This window comes from Heptranchias perlo, chromosome 29 (assembly GCF_035084215.1).
Source record: "Heptranchias perlo isolate sHepPer1 chromosome 29, sHepPer1.hap1, whole genome shotgun sequence".
NCBI classification, from domain to species: Eukaryota; Metazoa; Chordata; class Chondrichthyes; order Hexanchiformes; family Hexanchidae; genus Heptranchias; species Heptranchias perlo.
The window spans coordinates 31486659-31507899 of NC_090353.1; the positions used below are offsets into that span (position 1 = coordinate 31486659).

A 21241-nucleotide genomic window follows, 5' to 3' on the forward strand; every position below is an offset into this window, starting at 1 on the left:
GCCAGACGGAGGAAGCCGTCACTGCTCCCTCGCTCAGGCCTCGGACTAAAATTGCAGATTGGGTTCCGATGACGTGATAAGGCCCCAATCTGCATATTTAAACAAGACCCTGCCAGATTGGGGCGGGTGTCTTTTTTCCCCCCCACTGGAATTGGGGACCTGGACTGCACTGGAGTCAGCTGATAATCCCCCAATTTCAATCAGTGTAAAAGACATTGGAATTGTCACTGCAATCATTGGAAGACCAGAGAAATGCAAGTGTGAGCCAACTGTAACTGTAGAGCTCATGTAGCATTGGTCTTTGATCTACTGAACTTGTTCCAGGGACTAATGCTCAATCTTTGGCACTATTACAATCTGCCAATTCTCTCTAGGAAAGAGAAGGCTGAGGGGTGACCGAATAGAGGTCTGTAAAATTCTGAAAGGGTTCGAGAGATCAGATGTAGAGAAGATGTTTCCACTTGTGGGGGAGACCAAAAATAGAAGACATAAATATAAGATAGTCACTCATAAATCCAATAGGGAATTCAGGAGAAACTTCTTTACCCAAAGAGTGGTTAGAATGTAGAACTCTCCACCACATGGAGTAGTTGAGGCGAAAAGCATAGATGCATTTAAGGGGCAGCTAGATAAGTACATGAGGGAGAAAGGAATAGAAGGTTATGCTAATAGGGTTAGAAGAAGTAGGGTGGGAGGTGGTTCATGTGGAGCATAAACACCGGCATAGACTTGTTGAGCCGAATGACCTGTTTCTGTGCTGTAAATTCTATGTGCAGTAATTCTACGTAATGCCACTTACCACTAAGGAGTAGACCATTTTCAAAGCAAGTTTAAACACATCCAGTGGTGGTTAGAGTGTGCAGCATTGAACCTTTGAATGAGATTGTTGCATGACCGGTTGCTGGTGGCCAGACTTTAAGTGCTAATGCTTCAAACCCATATATTTTTTCCTTGTGGTTTGCTGTAATGCCTTTACAAATGTCCATGTAACCACTGCTTTCAGTGGTTTGTGCCTTTGTGTGTTCAGTAATGTAACACTTACCCAGTCAGCCACAATCTTAGAACTGCTTTGCAATGACAGATCTGATGCAGACTAGTTCGTTTTTTTTTTCACTCTCCATCCTTTTCCTCCCTTCCCCTCCTGAAGATGCTGACTGAGGCTTCCTCCTGGAAGCTCATTCAATTGGGCAATCTTCATGCAGTGAATGTCAGTTAGCTATTTGACTATGTGGGACATCACAGCCAAGGCCCATCCTGACGTAGCCACACGTGCAGTGGATATAGCAGTCAGGCGTGGGGACGTGGCATGATTTTTGCCCTTCCCTTAGCTCAGGAACGCTGGAGCCAATTGTAGTCCCTCGCCATTGCCAATCTAACTGAAAGGAACTAACTCAACAAAGAAAGGGGTGGAACCTGGTGTATGTTTTAGTGCCACACCAGATAGTGCGTTCACTCATCAGATGAGAGGGCAGTGGAATTTATCACCTCAGAATTCTCTCTTAAGTTCTGGCCAGAGTCAACAAATGTACAAAAGTTAAAAGAAAACAGAAAGACAAAGAAAATCAAAGGACATTGTTGACTCGGAGCCAATCAAGACCTTTAAAGGGGAACTGGATGAAATGCTGTTGAGAAAGGGGATTGAGGGTTACCTGAGATACTAAAAGCACTGGTGGGTTTTTGTTTAGGAGAGATCGTGGGAGAACTTTAGTGTTCCTTAAAGTAAGGGATGAACACGTGTGGGATGAGGAGCAGTGGGGGGGGCGAGGGGGGAGTGCAGGAACACGCCCATCGTGTATGGGCTCTGGATGGAGCAGGTTCGATGGGTCAAATGGCCTGTTCAGACTCCAGTCTTTCTTATCTGTAAATAGAAATCACCCTTCGCAAAAAAAAAACACGGAACGTGAAAAGAAAGCAGATAAAGTTGAAACACTTTTCAGTCGCTGATCCACACAATCAGAAGACAATTGTTATTTTCTGGGATTAGCATTAGTTGGGCCTGTGACTTTAAATGAGAGCTGGCAGCCAGGCCTAAAACAGTAACTCAGAAAAGTGACCTGAGGAGCAAGTTGTGCCGCAAAGTAGCTCAAAAGACTGGCAGTATTGATTTAAGAAAGAAAAGAAACATTTGCATTTATATAGCACCTTTCACGTCCTCAGGATGTCCCAAAGCACTTCACAGTCAATGAAGTAACTTTGAAGTGCAGTCGCTGTTGTACTGGAAGAAACACGGCAGCCAATTTGCACACAGCGAGGTCCCACAAACAAAATGATGTTGGTTGAGGGATAGATATTGGCCAGGACACCGGGGAGAACTCCCCTGCTCTTCATCAAAATAATGCTATGGGATCTTTTACATCCACTTGAGAGGGCAGACGGGGCCTTGGTTTAACATCTCTTCTGAAAGACAGCCCTGACACTGCAGCACTCCCTCAGTACTGCACTGAAGTGTTAGCCTCAATTATGTGCTCAAGTTTTTGGAGTGGGGGCTGAACCCACAATTTATTTGACTCAGAGGTGAGAGTGCTACCCACTGAGCCAAGGCTGACACCTGAAATATTTGATAACCATTTAACACCTCAATTCATTTTTTATTTTCTTAAAGGCAAATTTGGCAAATCTAGTTTTTCTTGTGATAGGAGAAAAGCAGGCAAGATTGGTAATGCCCTTCAAGTGATGCATGATGCATTGACACAAAATTTGTCATTGGGTCCTGTGTTTGTAAACAAACGAGAACAGGTTTTGCCAACGAGTTTTCTCGTAAAGACGGCTGCCTTTTAACAGCAGTAGATTGCAAATGTTTTGTTTTGGTAAAAGCCTCAGTTTGATACATTAGGACTCTGTACCTGAAATCCCTAATGACCCCCTTGTACATTGTGCGCTGGGGTGTTCCATCGGAAGAAATTAACTGAGCTTGATACAAAACACGTTCTTTTCCCACTCCAGTTACGACCCACTATTTCCACCTGGTCTTTGGGCTACACCGGGAGGCTCTTGTCACGTCATTTGTTCCATCTTCAATCAGTTTGCTTCCGCTGTTCCCCTACACATCTGGTGCCCGTTAATTGGCTTTGATAAAAATAGCCACCTTGTGACCTCTAGTCCCCGAGTTTGCAATTTGGAGGAGCCACTTCCAACTACTGCGAACGCGGCTGGTAAATCACAACACCTGCACTGCGCTGGGATCTAGTTTCCATGCCAGGAGCTACTTAGAGATATAAATACTGCTTTCCTCTCCATGCTTTGTAGATATTAAACTGTTAAATGAACCATATGTACTACCAGAATGTGCGCATGATGTAATAATGTGTACGTAACCTTGCCTGACTCCCTCTCTCACTCACCCTCTGGCTCTTCTTTCATTTACCATTGTCACTTCTATCTTTTCATTCATCTGTTGTCCCACCAGGAAAGCTGAAAAATCTTCAATGAACGAGTGCTTAAAGAGGCATGGCGCGCCTGGGGAAGTTTAATAGTGCATACCCTTTAAAAGCACAAGGGACCGTTCCCTAATGGCCTACTGGGTAAAAGCACTCACATGTGTAATGAATGTCTTTACCTAGTGTAGTATACTTAGCTGTACAGATTAAACTGAATCCCTGTCTGTGCTGTATCAGCTGGTCTCAACTGGAGCAGCAGATGACATGGCGCAATTGGTCTCAGCACCCCTCGGTTAGGAAGAGGGGAAAAGGCCAGCTAGGATTCCCCCTCCTTATCCCATAATCTATCTGGTGAGCTTTCATGTGAGGAGGACAGAAAATTGGGAGGGAAAAACACATCCGCAACAAGCAAATATGTATCCAGGCTTTGATTTTTGAAGAAACAAAATGGAACGGGAGAGGGGGAAGCCTTGTAGCCCCACACTATTTGGGGAGTCTTCCCCATCCATATGTCTCAGTCCACATTCTCCTTTCATCTGGCTCCAGATTACTGCTTCTCCCTGCCCTCTTTGCTTCACCATTGGAGGCTGACCCTACGGTCACTGCACAACTGGGCCTAAATTTTAACCCGGAAGAACAGGTGAAGGCAGTAAAAATTTTTAAAATCTCAAACCCGAGACCAACCCACCCACTTTTGGTTTTAACGGAGGCAGGATGAGGGGCGGGCGACCATCCCGCTCTCAGGAGGCGGGTCGGTCACTGAAAGCTTTCAAGGAGGCTGCGGGCCTCCATTTTTACAGCTTTTTTATTATTAACCCCTGGGGGCCGGGCCTTCTACTTCACGCCATGTGAGAGGAGGCGAGAAGTCCCGAAACAGCAGACAAGTGCCTTTATCGCACTGCTTGTGGGCCCAGGAGCAGGGGTGCTTTCCCCAGGCCCAACAAGCCTACCTGCAGCAACTCCTCCCCCACAATCTCCAACCCCCTCCATGACCCCCGAACCCGACGACTCCAAACCCACCCCCAATGACTCTGGACCTCCCCCCGATGACTCCTGACCCCCCTCCAATGACTCCTGATCCCCCGATGACCTCATGCTCTTTTGCTGTTTACCTTAAATATCCACATTGCTTCCTCCCTCCTTGCCCTCAAGAGCCCTCTCTAAGACTTGCCTTTGGTCTATCCTCTTAAATTCCCTTACCTCCTGCTCAATATCCGTCTCTTTTTCTAACTGTGCCCTCCAAGGTGAGGGATGTTAACGGGGATCGTCCAGTATTAACATCTAGGACTCCCAGGTATAGAGCGAGACGCAGAGTAAAGCTCCCTCTCTGCTACCCAGGCATTCTTCAGCCCCAGCCGATATTTTTGTCCATTTCCCACACCAGCCATCCTGTGTCCCCACTGAGTGAGATTGATAATCAGTACCAAATTAGAAATAGTTTTGTACGGTAGATCCATGGGAACTGGATTGACACTGCCCAAACTCTTGTGGCCAGCAGACAAGAGGAGGCTTTCAACCCCTCAAGCCTGGGCTGGATTTGAACCAAGGTCCTAGAGGTCAAAGGCCAGAATCTAACCCATTACACCACCTACTTCCCACTTTCTCACTTCTAAAGTGACATTTGTTTTGGTGTGGAGTGCTGTATAAATTGCAAGTTGGGGGTTTAGTGTATTTTCAGAGCGGTGAAGAGTGCAACAACATAACCTGCACTGTGGTGTCACCAACATATTGACCCCTGGCACCATAACTTAATTATACAGTATCGTAAAAGTAGGATTGAAATAAATGTGTTGCAACCATTTGCAATGCAGTAGTGCAGCTTCCTCTGCAATGTCAAGTACGGTGGGACTGGAGTGGTATCGTCCTGGGTATCACAATACAGGACATGTCCCTCGAAGTGGGATCTTGGTGGTTTTTAAATCAGTCCCACTACGCAGTAAAAGAAGAAACAAAGACTTGCATTCATATAGTGCCTTTCATGGCCTCAGGACGTTCCAAAGAGCTTTACAACTAATAAAGTACTCTTGAAGTGTGGTCACTGTGTAAGAAACGCAGCAGCCAATTTGCACACAGCAAGGTCCCGCAAACAGCAATGTGATAATGATCAGATCATCTGTTTTAATGGTGTTTGGTTAAGGGACACCTGGGAAAACTCACCTGCTCTTCTTCAAAATAGTAGCATGGAATCTTTTACATCCACTTGAGAGGGCAGATGGGGCAGGGTGTTCATTTAACATCTCATCTGAAAGATAGCCTGCGATCTGACATTGCAGTGCTCCCTCAGAACTGCACTGGTCTATCAGCCTGGATTTTATCTACAAAATCCCTAGAGTGGGGCTGGAACCCACAACCTTCGGATTTAAAGGTGAGAGTGCTACCCACTGAGCCACGGCTGGCTCCAGAGTTAAAGATTCAGGTCTAATGGGAGGTCTGAAAGACTCAATCCTTGCAGCGTTTCGTTCAGTTAATTCTGATCACTAAATTGTGTCTTGCCTTTCTAAATTTTAGGTTTCACAGAGGGGACTATACCGTCGATGTCTGCATCAATGACTACCTTGACATCTACTGCCCCCACTATGATGCTTCCGTGCCAGAGGAGAAGGCGGAGAGTTACATTCTTTACATGGTGAATTTTGATGGCTACAGAAGCTGCGACCACAAGAATAATGGCTTCAAACGCTGGGAGTGCAATCGGCCGCGCTCACCAAACGGGCCGCTGAAGTTCTCCGAGAAGTTCCAGCTCTTCACACCGTTTTCTCTAGGCTTTGAGTTTCGACCTGGAAACGAATATTATTATATATGTGAGTATACCCTGAAAATACACCGCACAAGAAGGTTAATCTGCAGTGCTTGTTTCAAGTCATAGGCCGCGGGGACAATGGGACGGAGGTATACACTGGTAAAAGGGCAAGTTACTGAGGACAGGAAGGACTTCTGCATGCAAAGGGTGACTAAGATCCGGAAGGCTCCCCAGGTAGGGTATTGGAGGCAAAAATGCTGGAATCATTTAAGAGGTGGTCGAATGATATATAGAGTTACATAGGGGGTGACTTTAACCCCCAAGAACAGGTGGGTTGGGGCGGGCGGGAGTTGAAAATAGTTTTTTTTTGGGTCGCAACTGCAAAATTTTCGGTCTTTGCATTCCCAGTGGGAAGCCTGTATTTTACGTGCCCAAGTTGAACCCGGAAATAAAGCCGGATTGCGGTCGCGTCCCAAAAAACAACTATTTTCAATTCCCACCCGCCCCCAACCCACCTGTTCTTGGGGGTTAAAATCACCCCCGCGGTGTCTGCAGCTGAGAAACAGGCCATTCGGCCCAACTGGTCTATGCTGGTGTTTATGCTCCACATGAGCCTCCTCCCACCCCTCTTCATCTGACCCTATCAGCATATCCTTCTATTCCTTTCTCCCTCATGTGCTTATCTAGCTTCCCCTTAAATACATCATGCTATTCGCCTCAACTACTCCCTTGTGGTAGCATGTTCCACATTCCCACCACTCTCTGGGACAATCTGGGTTATGACAGGAGAGCCATAGGTTTCAATGAAATGTTGGACTAGATGGGCTGAACGGCCTTTCTCATCTGTACCTATCTTTGCGATCGACTCTAAAAAGGAAGCAGACAGAATTGAAATCTTTCGCTAGTTTCCAAACCCCGTTTCTTTTTCTCCCGTGTGCTCCTGAAGCCACTGACTCCTCGCTAGGGTAAGGGTCGGTGGCCAGCAGCCACCCTCTGATATTTCACGCAAGTGGCCTTTCTTCACGTGCGTGTGTGGACTGAGTGCTGGTCGGCTACTGCACAGCGGTGGGAGACATCCCAGGGTTCCCACCTCCAAGTGCTATCCAGTGCAACCTGCCAGAATGCCCTTTTGTGCAGATGTCGGGTAAATGCAGGGTTATGCTGGGTTGCGATGCCCCCCATGGTCGAACACCTTCCCAAAACTCAGTTTCTGGGCTCACACAATGAGGAATGATCATTTGAGTGAGGTACTGGAGGGCTATCTGCACCTGTGGAACTATACCACAGCATGAGAGAAGGAAACAACTAGACCAACAACTTGCATTTATATAGCACCTTTAACGTAGTAAAACTTCCCAGGACACGTTACAGGAGCGATTATCAAACAAAATTTGACACCGAGCCACAGAAGGAGATATTAGGACAGGTGACCAAAAGCTTGGTCAAAGAGGTCGGTTTTCAGGAGCGTCTTAAAGGAGGAGAGAGAGGTAGAGAGGTGGAGAGGATTAGGAGGGAATTCCAGAGCTGAAGGCACAGACGCAAATGGTGGAGCGATTAAAATCGGGGTTGCGCGAGAGGCCAGAATTGGAGGAGCGCAGAGATTCTCAGAGGGTTGAAGGGCTTGAGGGGAAAGACAGGAAGACGACAAAATGGAAGTAAAGTCTTACTCATTCAATGGGGGATGTTTTCATTTGCAACATATTTTCTAGTCCGTGTGTATCTAGAGTGACACAAGGCGTTGTAGATTAGACTGCGCTCTCACTATGGGTGCCCTTTGAATCCAGTAGGAGGCAGGTAACAGTATTGTTATAAATCTTACGCAAACTCATCTTGAGAATCAAAATAAATAAAAAGATAAGAGACTCTTGCTTGCAGTCTGAAAGGTTGATCAAATAAAACAATTAAACAGCGTGAATCCATGTGTTCATTCGATTTTCCAGATACGCTGGTAATAATTACTATTGATTATCTGCTCTCCCCTTATTAGTAATCTAGGAATGTCTCAACCACTGGTTCGACTGTGTCTTAAACCAATTCCATCATTAAAAGAACCTGTTGGAGTGGTTAATCTTTGAATTTGTTAACGGATTTCTTGAAACCGAAATGCTTTAATTAATTGAAGGCTCTCTGTGATTAATATTTTTAACTTGTTTGTCAAATGCTGCCAGAGCATTTTCAGACCGTTCCTGTGTTACAAAGCCTCTTTCCCCCGTGTTTCCCCTCTCCCCCCACCTCGAGCCATGATGTTATGCCTGTAATAACCAGGGAGAATGAACTGAGGCAAGTACCAAGTTAAATTCTCCCATCACTTCTATCCACCAGCTTTGGAGAGGAGGGAGAGGGGGGAGAGGGAGAGGGGGGAGAGGGAGAGGAGGGAGAGGGGGGAGAGGGAGAGGGAGAGGGGGATTTAAAAATTAACCTTGCTTATAAATTTCAACCTAAACATAGACATAGAAAATAGGAGCAGGAGTAGGCCATTCGGCCCTTCGAGCCTGCTCCGCCATTCAATAGGATCATGGCTGATCCTCTATCTCAATACCATATTCCCGCTCTCTCTCCATACCCCTTGATGCCTTTTGTGTCTAGAAATCTATCTAGCTCCTTCTTAAATATATTCAGTGACTTGGCCTCCACAGCCTTCTGTGGTAAAGAATTCCACAGGTTCACCACCCTCTGATTGAAGAAATTTCTCCGCATCTCAGCCTTAAATGTCCTACCCCGTATCCTGAGACTGTGCCCCTAGTTCTGGACCCCCCCCCCAGCTCAATTTTCAAATTAAAAAATGGGTGGGTTGGGGGCGGGGGGGCATTGAAAATTGCCACCATTTCAGACCTGCCCCCAACCTGTCTCCAACCCGCCCATTTCCGGTTTTCACCGTGGCGGGACGAGGATCGGGCGACCAACCCGCGGGTCGGGCCTTGAAACCTTTCAAGGAGGCTTTGGGCCTCCATTTTTCACTAATTCCCAATTTCAACCCTGGGGGGCCGGGTTTCGCTGGCCTTCTGTTTTACGCCAGGTGAAAGGAGGCGAGAAGGCCCGAGGCTAACAGGTAGGTGCCTAGAAAGGCAGAGCTTGTGGGTCCAGATGAGCAGGATTACTTCCTTCAGACCCAACCAGCCTACCTGCACCGACCCCCCAATAATCGCGGACGCCCCCCCGAACTCGGACTCCCAGCCTCCAATCGCAGACCCCCGATCGTGGACCCCCTACCCCCGATCGTGGACCCTCGACGCTGACCCTCCGCCTCCGACCCCCGACCTTGATCCTCCACCCCCCACTCCGATTCTCTGACCTCCGACCCTCCCCTTCAATGATCGCGGACCCCCGCGATGACCCCCCCGAGCCCGACATCACCCCCATGACTGACCCCCGATCCCATCCCCCATGACTCGCGACTCAGTGCCCACCTATGCCTGCCCATGTCCTTTGCCCACCCATGACCCTTGCCCATCAGTGCCCACTCATGCCCCCCCCGTGCCCCCCTCCCCCCCATCCATACAAACAAAGACTTACCTGAAGACGTCCTCTCCCTGGTTGGTCTCCCGTCCGACTGAGACCAGCTTGTCAATCAGCCGGTCAGTCAGATGGGAAACCCGTACTAATGGGTTTCCTGACCTCAATTTGACCCCCTGCCCTCTTCCCGGCTCCGTTTTAAAATCACCCCCATTCTCTCTCTCTGTTTCTCTCTCTCTCTCTTTCTCTTTTTTCTCTCTCTCTCTCTCACTATCTCTGTCACTATCTTCCTCTCTCTTTCTCTCTCATTTTCCAACGTAACGCGAGGGACCAGTAGCCTTCCCACTGAGAGCACATATCTGAGATTTTCAGCCAGGGTGATTTTCTGACTTTGCACGGACATGGTTGGAAATCCATTTGCCATTCTCACCTGAATCTCCAATATGTGCTCCCAGTGGGAGAGGCTCCTCACCAGCAACGTCGGTATCTGGCCCTTTCGGTGCCTTATCCACTCTGGAGATTGTCAGTCAATGCACTCCATACGGTCCGATCTCCGATACAGCTGGTTTGTACCAGCCCCTGATGTTCAACCTGCCCATCCCATCACATCCTGAAGCCTGGTCCTTTTCCGCTTGCCTTCTAATCTGTTATCATCAACATTTCCAGACAGGCAATGCAATGCAGCGGTTCAAGAAGATGGCCCACCACCTTCTCAAGGGCAACTAGGGATGGGCACTAAATGCCGCCCTTGCCAGTGACACGCCGAGATCCCGAAAATAAATAAATGTAGAAAACCCCAGAGAGAAGACCGTAGCTTCAGCGATTCTTTCCGTACCCATATTTTGATCGAGATTCCGGAAATACTGAGTGTCGTGTCTGATCTCTGCCTCCTCTGTCATATTCCACACCCTGTTCAGATTACAACGCTGCCTCTGGAGGCAGTGTGGCAATACAAACGAGGTGGCACACGTGTCTCCAGGAGGTAAGAATGCCATCTCACGGCATAATTAGGCCCGCTGTCTCCGCAGGCAAAGCAGTGCCGCCGACAAACGCAAACGGCCCCGCCAGCGGTGCGCGCTGGCGGGGCCTCCATTTTCTTTTTTTCTCACCCTTGACATTAAAGAGAAGCATAAAGTCGCGGGGTTGCCAACTCTGGTTGGACGTATTCCTGGAGGTTTCATCACATGACCTCTTGCTTCCAACCGCCCCGTCCAAAAAAAACCAACATTTTTTAAAATCCATCTCCAATATTTTCATAACTAATAAACGGAACAATGAAAAGAAAAGTACATCATCTTTTTAACTCTGATTTTTCTCCTGGGTTTGTGCACAGCATTGTCCAGGAGATTAATCTTTAATTCCTGGAGACCCCAGGACAACCCTGGAGGGTTGGCAACCCTCGCATGTCCCCCCGCCCCCACCCAGTCTGTGAGCCTGTCCTGGAGGATAAACAGGACAAATCCGTAGTAGAAAAGAGAGAAAAAAAAATCAGATCACATCATTTTTCAGAACGGCTATAACACGGAGTAGGAATACCATGAGGTATGACTGAATGTAAATACTCCTCTTAATTGAAGCACTTAACATTAATTCAGTAAAGTTCCTGGCTTCATCTCGGAGGCAACATGATTGCCTGAAGGCAATTTTTATGTCTGTGGCTCCGACTTTGTGGTTTATCAAATCTCGACACATACATTTATGTTTCAGATGTTGCCATCCCGTTCATGACATTAGTTGCAGTAAGAGCTATCAGCTAAAAATCTAAGTATTGTCATAACATACAAGGAGGCCTGTTAATTAAAGTGAGGAGACAAGGCCTGTCAAATATGCTACAATATCACCATCAAAATTTTATAGTGGTAATCTTGCATTCGTGAGGGCAAGCACTTATCGCCATGGTGATGGTAAAATAACAGACATTTGACTTGTAGATTTCAGTCTGAACAACTGGGGGAATAAACTTCAAAGCACGTTTGGGTATAATATTAAATAATCACTTTAAGAAGAACACTGGAGGCAACTGTGTGACCAGGTGCTCCTGGGTCAGAGAGGGATAGTCAAGCAGCAAAGGTTCCCACTGCTGTTATCCAGTGATAACTGGTGGAAAGAGTGCAAGTGGGGATGTGGAGGGTTGGTAGGATTAGACTGAGCTGCGATGCCCTTCAGGGTTAAATGCCAGCACTTAAAAGTTTAGGCTTGCCGATGAAGAATGTCCACTTGGGCAAGGTGCAGGTGGTCTCGGGTGGAGCACTTCCACAGCAGGAGGCAGCACCATCAGGAGGGAAGGAGGAGGGGGAAGGAGTGCAAATGAACACCGCGCGCGCGCATGCACGCACACACACACACAGCACTAGGCCTGTATTAGAAGTGAAACCAACAGTGACAGTACATCCATTGTAAAAACACTACAGCTTCAGACAGAGTTTATTACTATATTCCTAATCGCTATAAAAGGTTCTGATACACTTGTTCTCGGCACTGGATACTGAATTATAATACAGAGGAGAAACTCATATGTGACAGGCTATTCGACTGTAAGCGCATCAGCTACAAACCTGTCCTTGTCCACTATCTGCTTGTGTTCTTTTCTTGTGGATTCTCAGCAACAGGTCTCAGGCTGATATAGGAAGAAAGGAACAGGAGCAGGCCATTTAGCCCCTCCAGCCTGTCATGCCATTCAGTGAGATCATGGCTGATCTGTGACCTAACTCTATATACCCGCCTTACCCCATATCCCTTGATACCTTTGGTTAACAAAAATCTATCAATCTCAAATTTAAAATTAACAATTGAGCTAGCATCAACTGCCGTTGCAGAAGAGAGTTCCAAACTTCTATCTTTGCGTGTAGAAGTGTTTCCTAACTTCATTCCTAAAAGTCCTGGCTCTAATTTCTAGGCTATATCTCCTAGTCCTAGACTCCCCAACCAGCGGAAATAGTTTCTCTCTATCTACCCTATCAGTTCCCCTTAATATCTTGAAAACTTCGATCAAATCAACCCTTAATCTTCTAAATTCCATGGATTACAACCCTAGTTTGTGCAATCTTTCCTCGTAATTTAACCCTTGGAGTCCAGGTATCATTCTAGTAAATCTACTCTGCACTCCCTCCAAGGCCAGTATATCCTTCTTAAGGTGCTGTGCCCAGAACTGAACACTGTACTCCAGGTGTGGTCTAACCAGGGCTTTGAGTAGCTGATTTTCGCTTGAAGCTCGCAAGTCTGAGTGCTCGAGCACAGTTAGTGCCTACCCCAGCCCGTCAGAAGGTTGTGCAATTTTCCCTGTTGCTTCACTTGCTTTATCTCGTTGCTTCAGTTGACAGTCTCCATTTTGTTTGCTAAGAAGTGCACTCTGTAAACGTGAGTTATCAGTGGGGATTAGGGTTGCCAACTGCGTTTGGGTGCATTCCTGGGGGTTTCATCACATGAGCTCCCGACTCGATCCTCAATCCTGTCATTGGTCCATCCTCCTGACGCACTGCCTTCCCACGGCCAATTGGAAAGGGGACAGACTCTTATATGTTACCAAATTGGATTAATTTTGACTGTTAGTCAAACAGCCTTTTTTCCCCCATCTCCAATAACTAATAAATGAAGGTGTTCATAGAAAAGGAAAAAAACACAATTTTGTTTAATGCCCCTATGATTTTTCTCCTGGGTGTTGCTCGTAGCAGTGTCGTGGAGATTAATCTTCAATTCCTGGAGACTCCAGGGCAATCCTGGAGGGTTTGCGACCCTTGTGGGGAGAGCAGAAGAAAAAACTGACTTTGTCCAACTTGTCCCATTCAATTCATGTCTCCTTTTTTCCCTCATCTGCAATGTTCTCCCGCTCCCTTCTCTCCTGTAGCCATTGACTCAGTTACTTTATTTTAGAAAAAAATTGTTCTCAGGACATGCACGATGCTAGCGAGTCCATTGCCCATATTGCCCATCCCTAGTTGCCCTGAGAAGGTGGTGGTGGGTCTTCTCATGGAGAACCACTGCAGACCTTGTGCTGAGGGAATTCCATAATTTGGACCCAGCAACAATGAAGAGACAGCGATATATGTCCAGGTTAGGATGGTTTGTGTCTTGGAGGAGAAGTTGGAGATGATGTTCCCATGATATTGGTGCTCTTGTCTTTCTCGGTGGTAGAGGTCGTGGGGCAAGGAAGTGCTCACTCGGGTACTGTTCCACACTGCCCTCTGCCACCTCACCCGAGTGGCCATTACCCATGCGTGAGCCGCTACAGTGAAGGTTGGAGGGCTAACAGACTGGGCAGGACATCATAGCCGAGCCTGATTGTGGCTTCATTGCACGTCTATGCTTGCACGCTTCCAGCAAGAGGTCACTAGATAGTGATCAGGACCAGGACCCCTGGCTGCTTGTCTCTATTCCTATCACTGCTTTGGCTAAGATTCAGCTAACTGAGCACCAACCAGGGATTGAACCAGAGGCCTCCTGATCTGCACGACTCAGAGACACCGATTTTACTTCTGAGCTCATGTCTCCTGTGAGCAACTGAACCTACAATCACAGTTACATAAACAGAATCAGTCTGGGGCACTTTGTAGAGTCCTTTCCAGATAGAAAACATATTTGATCCAAACATAAATTTCCCATTGTACCGTTCCACTTCCTGTTAACTCCTGCTGTGTAGACCTCTCAAACCAATATTTACTGTCACTGTGGAAGTCTCTTGATCCAATGTTGACTCCCACTGTGTAGACCTTTTCATCCAGTATTCATTCCCACTGTGTAGACCTTTCAATCCATTGTTCACACCCACTGCATCGAGCTTTTGATCCAATGTTCACTCCCTCTTGGTCCAAGCACAACCTTTGAATATAAAATGCTGAATTACACAGAAATTACAGCACAGAAACAGGCCATTCGGCCCAACTGATCTGTGCTGGTGTTTCTGCTCCACACGAGCCTCCTCTTACCCTACTTCATCTCACCCTATCAGCATATCCTTCTATTCCTTTCTCCCTCATGTGTTTATCTAGCTTCCCCTTAAATGCATCTATGCTTTCGCCTCAACGACTCCATATGGTAGTGAATTCCACATTCTAACCACTCTCTGGGTAAAGAAGTTTCTCCTGAATTCCTTATTGGATTTAGTAATAATTATCTTATATTTATGACCCCTTGTTTTGAACATTAAGTGTAAAAAAAATTGGATAATTATATAACTGATAATCCTCAGGCTCAAACCACTTCCCAGTGCCACCCAGCGACACTAGTATCCTTCAGGAGTGTACAAAACACATCTTGTTTTGTCTGAGATGCATTGCTGAGTGATTAAATGGATTACGGTACAAACACTGTCTTCTGTAGTTTTTGTGGAATTTCTGATCGCAGCTCAAGCCAGACTCGGCAAAATGGTTGTTAATTCCCACTGATACTCCCCTCTTTCCATGTAGTCATTTTTCAAGCATCGCCTCACTGTGGCTTTCCATGAATAACATCAGATATACACAGTTTACTTCAGGCTTGAACTAATAAAAGGGAAACTGTGAAAGTGTCTGAGCAGCAAAATACCACAACAATGATTGTCTGGTTACATAACAGCAGTCACTGCATTTTATTGTATGCAACGTGCTTTGAAATGTTTCTGAGAGACTTGATAAGGCACTATATAAATGCAAACCTTTCTTTCTTTAACTATGGCCAAACTCAGTGTTACTAACTTTCTCGTCAAGCAGTGGTTTGGTCAAGAGCTACCCTCAGGCCTGCTGCAACACCCTCTACCGAGAAGTGATTGGCCCCTCAGTCCATGCTTCACACAGAGGGGACGTAGGCCTGTGTCCAGACTTCACGTAGATACGGATCTCTATCACCTGTGCCATAGATCCTGTCTTCTCGCTGGAGAACAAGAGGAGAAGGCTCAGTTACTCGCAGCAATGTCCGGGAGGTGAATCTTCAATTCCTGTAGACGCCAGGACAATCCTGGAGGGTTGGCAACCCTGGATGGCATAACCTAGCCTCTCGATTCCAAAATGGCTACCCTGCAATTGTTAAAGAGAAAAGCAGGTCAACTTATTTTTAAAAATAATACGCTATAAGTAAATCAGTAGAAAAATGTAAGTCCACATTGCTGAGGCACAGTCTGGACATCAAATTGGCAACATTTTAAAAACAAGAACGAGAAGATGGCAGCCAGCCAGAAGCTGTCGATGTAATAAAATTCTTTGCCTTGGACATGTCGGATCCATAAAAGGCCTAACATTAAAAGTCAGAATTATCATTCCAGTCATGCTAAACTTGAGAAATTACATCTTATTTGGTTTCCGTGAAAGTTCCATCAGAACAAGACCACAAGAAAGAAAAATATATGTCCTTCCTTCCAGAAACTAAATTCCATTAACCTCTAAAGCCCAAAGCCACATTGGTTTTCTGAAGACGTTTGCCAAGGTTAACATTTCGTGTTTTAATTTACTGCTCTCCATTGAGGCAAACAACTGCTCCATTTATTGTCCCGCCTGGCTTCAAATGTAAATCATCTCTTTATTAGCTGTTTACAGTCGCCTGCCAATTGATGTGTTCTTTAAATCTTTCCGCCAATCCCCTCAAATGGCTCTGTGGGTAAGTGTATTCTGCGATATGGAACTGAGCTGTACAGACCGGGAAGGCCCCAGGTTTAATCCAGAGTCTGTCCAGGAGTTAGCTGATCTCAGGTGGATACTGATATACTGATTGTGGTCCGACAATTGGTTTGGGAGCGGAGCGGGTGGCGGGGTCGGGGGTGGGGGTTAGAAAGTCTGCCAAAACGCCCAGTCCTGTGACCCCTGCTGGAAATGACCGGTGTGAATGTTGGGCAAGGATGGCATTACATTTGGTTATGTTTACCCCTCCCTCCCTCCCATTGCCAAATGGCCTGCTGACTCTCACTGTCTAGGTTCATGTGAAAAATAGCCATTGAGATGGCCAGTGCCTGTGGAACTGGACCTCCCGCAAGAGACAGCTCCACTCGCGAAGGTGGTGAAACAACCAATATCTTTCCACCAGTTCATTTCGTTGCTGAGCCCAGCTACAATGCATTGAGGAGAACAACAATAATTTGCATTTATATAGCGCCTTTAACGTAGTAAAAGTCCCAAGTCGCTTCACAGAAGGAAAACAAAATTTAGCACTGAACCATATAGGGAGATATTAGGACAGGTGATCTAAAGCTTGGTCAATCAGGTAGGTTTTAAGGAGGGTCTTATAGGAGGAGAGACTTATGGGAGGAGAGAGACGGAGAGGTTTAGGGAGGGATTTTCAGACCTTAGGGCCTAGGCAGCTGATGGCTGGAAAATGAGAGAGATAGAGATAGAGAAAGAGAGAGAGAGGGAGCGACTGAGCGAGGCGGAGAGGGAAATTCAATGTTTCTTGGAAAGACAGAAGGCAATCATTGCACAGTCTGTAACGATTCAAATCGTTGGAAAGTATTTTGTCAATTGGGCCAATTTTCACAAAAGCATTCTGAAATACTTTATTGTGGGCGACTGCGAGAAGGCGACACTTTACGAATTTTTTCATCAGGAGATGTCACCAGCGATGTTGAATTGCTCTGAGCTCGTTATAAATTCCTGGGAAGCCATGTTGAAAAATCACCAGCTGTGGAGAAAGTTGTAAAAAAAACCCTCTGGTGCTGACAGAGTTGGATATGTCTACGGCTGGTCCTGTCTCTCTTTAATAAAGACAGCCTGTCACGCCTTCTTCTCTGAATGCTTGAAATGAAATCCCACAATGGCCTGTAGATGATAACGGTAGTTTAAATACCTCTGTTGTAAGGCCCCAGGTGAGGAACATGATCCCGAGCCCACAGTGTGCTAATAATAAGCATTCCACTGTTTACCTAAAGCAGCATTCTGACTAGATGTCTATTAGTGTTACAATGAGTGCTCTTCATAAATAACATGTGATTTATTGTGTTCCTTGTCTTCTGACATTGTTAAAGAACAAGATATAGTACACTAGTCTTGTGGGAGTTTATTGAAGAGGCTTGAATGGAGAGGAGAGTGGAAAATGAGCCCAGCTTGCTGCCTGTCCTTTTTAAAAAAAAATCCAGGTTCCCTTTATTTAAAACGTTTCTGCAGTAAATTTCCTGTATACTTCGTAGCACAGCATAAAACCCTTATGGGAACAGACATTAATGAAAGACTTGCATTTATGCAGCACCTTTTCAGATTGCAAAGCAATTCAGAGTGCATTACTTTAAATTGCAGTTACGTAGGGAAAAATGGCAGCCTTTTTGCACAGAAAGATCCCACAAGCAGCAATGAAATGAATGTTAACTGTCAATCTGCTCTTTTTTGGCATGTTCACAATATAATTACGGATGTGGAAGGCCATTGGGTCCGTGTCAGTTCAATCATCCAGAAACATCCTAAAGTCCCATTGTAGCATCCAACAACAACTTGCATTTATATAGCGCCTTTAATGTAGTAAAACGTCCCAAGACACTGCACAGCAGCGTTATCAAACAAAATTTGACACCGAGTCACATAAAGAGATACTTTTGGCAGGTGACCAAAAGCTTGGTCAAAGAGATAAGTTTTAAGGAGTGTCATAAAGGAGGAGAGAGAGGTAGAGAGATGGAGAAGTTTAGGGAGGGAATTCCAGAGCTTAGGGCCTAAGCAGCTGAAGGCACGTCCACCAATGGTGGAGCGATGAAAATCGGGGATGCGCAAGAGGCCAGAATTGGAGAAAATCCAATTCTTAAATGATTCCAAGGTTTTTGCCTCCGTTACTCTATGTCTATTCCAACATTGATCACTCTCTGTGTGAAGAAGAATTTCCTGATATTAGTCCCAAAATTACCTGTTACTAGTTTGAACCTGTGTCCCCTTGTTCTACTCAACGGAATTTAATTTAAATTAATATATTGTAAACAATTTTACAACACCAAGTTATAGTCCAACAAATTTATTTTAAATTCCACAAGCTTTCGGAGGCTTCCTCCTTCCTCAGGTGAACGGTGTGGAAATAATTTTCATTTCCACACCACCTGACGAAGGAGGAAGCCTCCGAAAGCTTGTGGAATTTAAAATAAATTTGCTGGACTATAACTTGGTGTTGTAAAATTGTTTACAATTGTCAACCCCAGTCCATCACCGGCATCTCCACATCATAAATTAATATAGCAGGTTAACCTTTTCTATACCCTGAACATTATTACATACCTCTATAAAATCACCTCTCTGACACCTCCTATCTCCGCTGAAAAGCCCAAGTTTCTTCAGTTTTCCCTCATAACTCAGATCCTTCATACGAGGAATCAGCCGCGTGGTTTTTTATCTGCACTGCCCCCAGTGCGTGAATGTGTCCCTTGTATCTCGGAATAAAAGGACTGGACACAGTACTCAAGGTGTGGTCTGACCAGAGCACTGTAGGCTTTGTTCACGACTTCCTCTGACTTATATTCTACTGCTTTGACTGTGTATTCAATCTTCTCATGGCTTAGTTGATTGCTGCTCTGCCTTGATTGGACATTTTAGCATTGAGACACCTAGATCTCTTTCAGCTTCATCCTTAGTTATTTCAACGCAAAGGAGTTGATAGGGTCGATAGAGAGACACTATTTCCTCTGGTGGGGGAGTCCAGAACAAGGGGGCATAACCTTAAAATTAAAGCTCGGCTGTTCAGGGGTGATGTCAGAAAGCACTTCTTCACACAAAGGGTCGTGAAAACTCTCTCCCCCAACCCTCGTCCCCAGTTATGAAAATTTCATAACTGAGATTGATAGATTTCTGTTAGGCAAGGGTTTTAAAGGTCAGGGAACCAAGATGGATAAATGGAGTTAAGATACAGATCAGCCATGATCCAATTGAATGGCGGAACAGGTTCAAGGGGCTGAATGGCCTACTCCTGTTCCTGTGTTCACGGAGTAGGAGTGTTGCCTATTTTTCCTTCCTATGTGCAGCACTTGTCTGTATTAAATTTCTTCTGCCATCGTTCTGCCTACCTACATATTTTGTCCAACTCATTCTGTAATTTCTGAGCTGCCTCGTCCGATGCCACTTTGCCTCGATGTTTCGGAATCCGGGGCTAGGATGTAAATTAGCAACAGTAGTCGTCCCAACACCGAGCCCTGAGGTACCCTACTCAGTACTAACCCCCACCCCCCCACCCTCACTCTGACATAACTTCTCTAACACGTACTTGTTCCCTTCCCCTCTCTGCGGTAATGGTGGGGTGACATTACCTGGTCGCCTAGAAACAAGAGTGACATTCAAGCAATGGTGGCAGCCGGTGATGGAGCGGGTGGGGGGAGGGGCAGCAGGGTGGGAAGCTGCTGCGTCGAGAAATTTAAAGGGCGAAGTTCTGCTAGCAGCAGTGCCTGGGAGATTCGTGCCCCGTTCCGGACAATCTGGGAGAGTCCCGGACAATCCGGGAGTGTTGGCAACCTTATCGCAGGTGGCCATGTTCTCTGGTGAGCTGTGTGCAGGCCAACAAAGAGATTTTGTGCTTGATGGTCCATCCACAACTATTGGGGAAGGGATGGTGGCCAGATGGAGAATGAATCATGACTAAGAAGCAACTTGTTGCCTGCTCCCATAGTTTTCACGTCGTAGCAGCCAACATGGAGTCAGCCTGGCAATGTAGATTCTTCAGCGCTTGCGTATTGAGCCTAAAGTGGTTCAACAGTACAAGCCACACCACGACAGTACCAAGTATGGTTTCAGCTGGTGAAAAAGCACCACCAAAGCTGGCAGATAACGAAGAGTTAGTTCTGATCAACAAACCACATCCAGCAGAAATGTCAACAGGTCAGGTAAATTGGAACGGTGAGATGCCCTCAAGCTACGACGGACTTCCCTTCCTCTCCCTCCCCTCCACAACTTCTGTGATCTTAATCGGAGCAAAAAGAAGTTGCTAGAGAATGTTAACTGCTCAAAGCTGTCCCAATTTAATGTCAAGAAGATCACATAAGGTAAAGGTCAGTCTAAGCCCCTTCCTTTCTCAACTTCTAATCCATTTATAGCTGATTCAAATTTGAAAAGTTTTTTTTCGGATGTTCTGCCCTCTTTAAATCCAGATGAACAGTTTATCAGGAGGAACGGAGCCAGGGGAGAGGGGGCAGGGAGTGAAGAAAAGTAGAATGGTCACAGATTAGGTGGAGGACTGTGCAGATGTAGTCGTGTTCTACATCTGGTTAATTTACTGGTTTAAGTTGCTCCCCATATGGGCACTTCATAGAAATTCCAGCCCTGCACCAGTGCTAGGTCCATATCTATGCCCATTTACTCTATTCCTCCTCTTAAACATTGTGATCGACTGAGCTTCAGTAGCTCTTGTGGTGATAAAGGAAATAACTTACATTAATATCGTGCTTTTCACGAGCTCAGGACGCCCCAAAGCGTTTTACAGCCAATGAAGTGCTTTTTTGAAGTGTGGTCACTGTTGTAATATAGGAAACGTGGCAGTCAATTTGCACACAGCAAGGTCCCATAAACAACAGTTAAATAAATGACCGAATCATCTGTTTTAGTGATGTTAGTTGGAGGATAAATATTGGCCAGGGCACTGGGCAAGCTCCTCTGCTCTTCTTTGAATAGTGCCATGGGATCATTAATGTCCACCTGAAAACCTCCCTCAGTACTTGCACTGAAGTGTCAGCCGAGCATTATGTGCTCAAGTCTCTGGAGTAGAACCCACAACCTCTGACCCAGAGGTAAGAGTGCTACCACTGAGCCAAGGCTGACAC

General features: G+C 46.0%; 1 protein-coding gene across 2 annotated transcripts in view; it reads left to right on the plus strand.

Annotated features, from left to right (window-relative positions):
* The window catches only part of LOC137299574 (ephrin-A2-like), a 275731-nt gene that overhangs the window by 216745 nt on the left and 37745 nt on the right, over positions 1–21241 (plus strand). For both annotated transcript variants that reach the window (XM_067968417.1, XM_067968416.1), the window contains exon 2: positions 5886–6178. In XM_067968417.1, coding sequence (XP_067824518.1) covers positions 5886–6178 — 293 coding nt within the window. The remainder of the gene's footprint in view (positions 1–5885; positions 6179–21241) is intronic.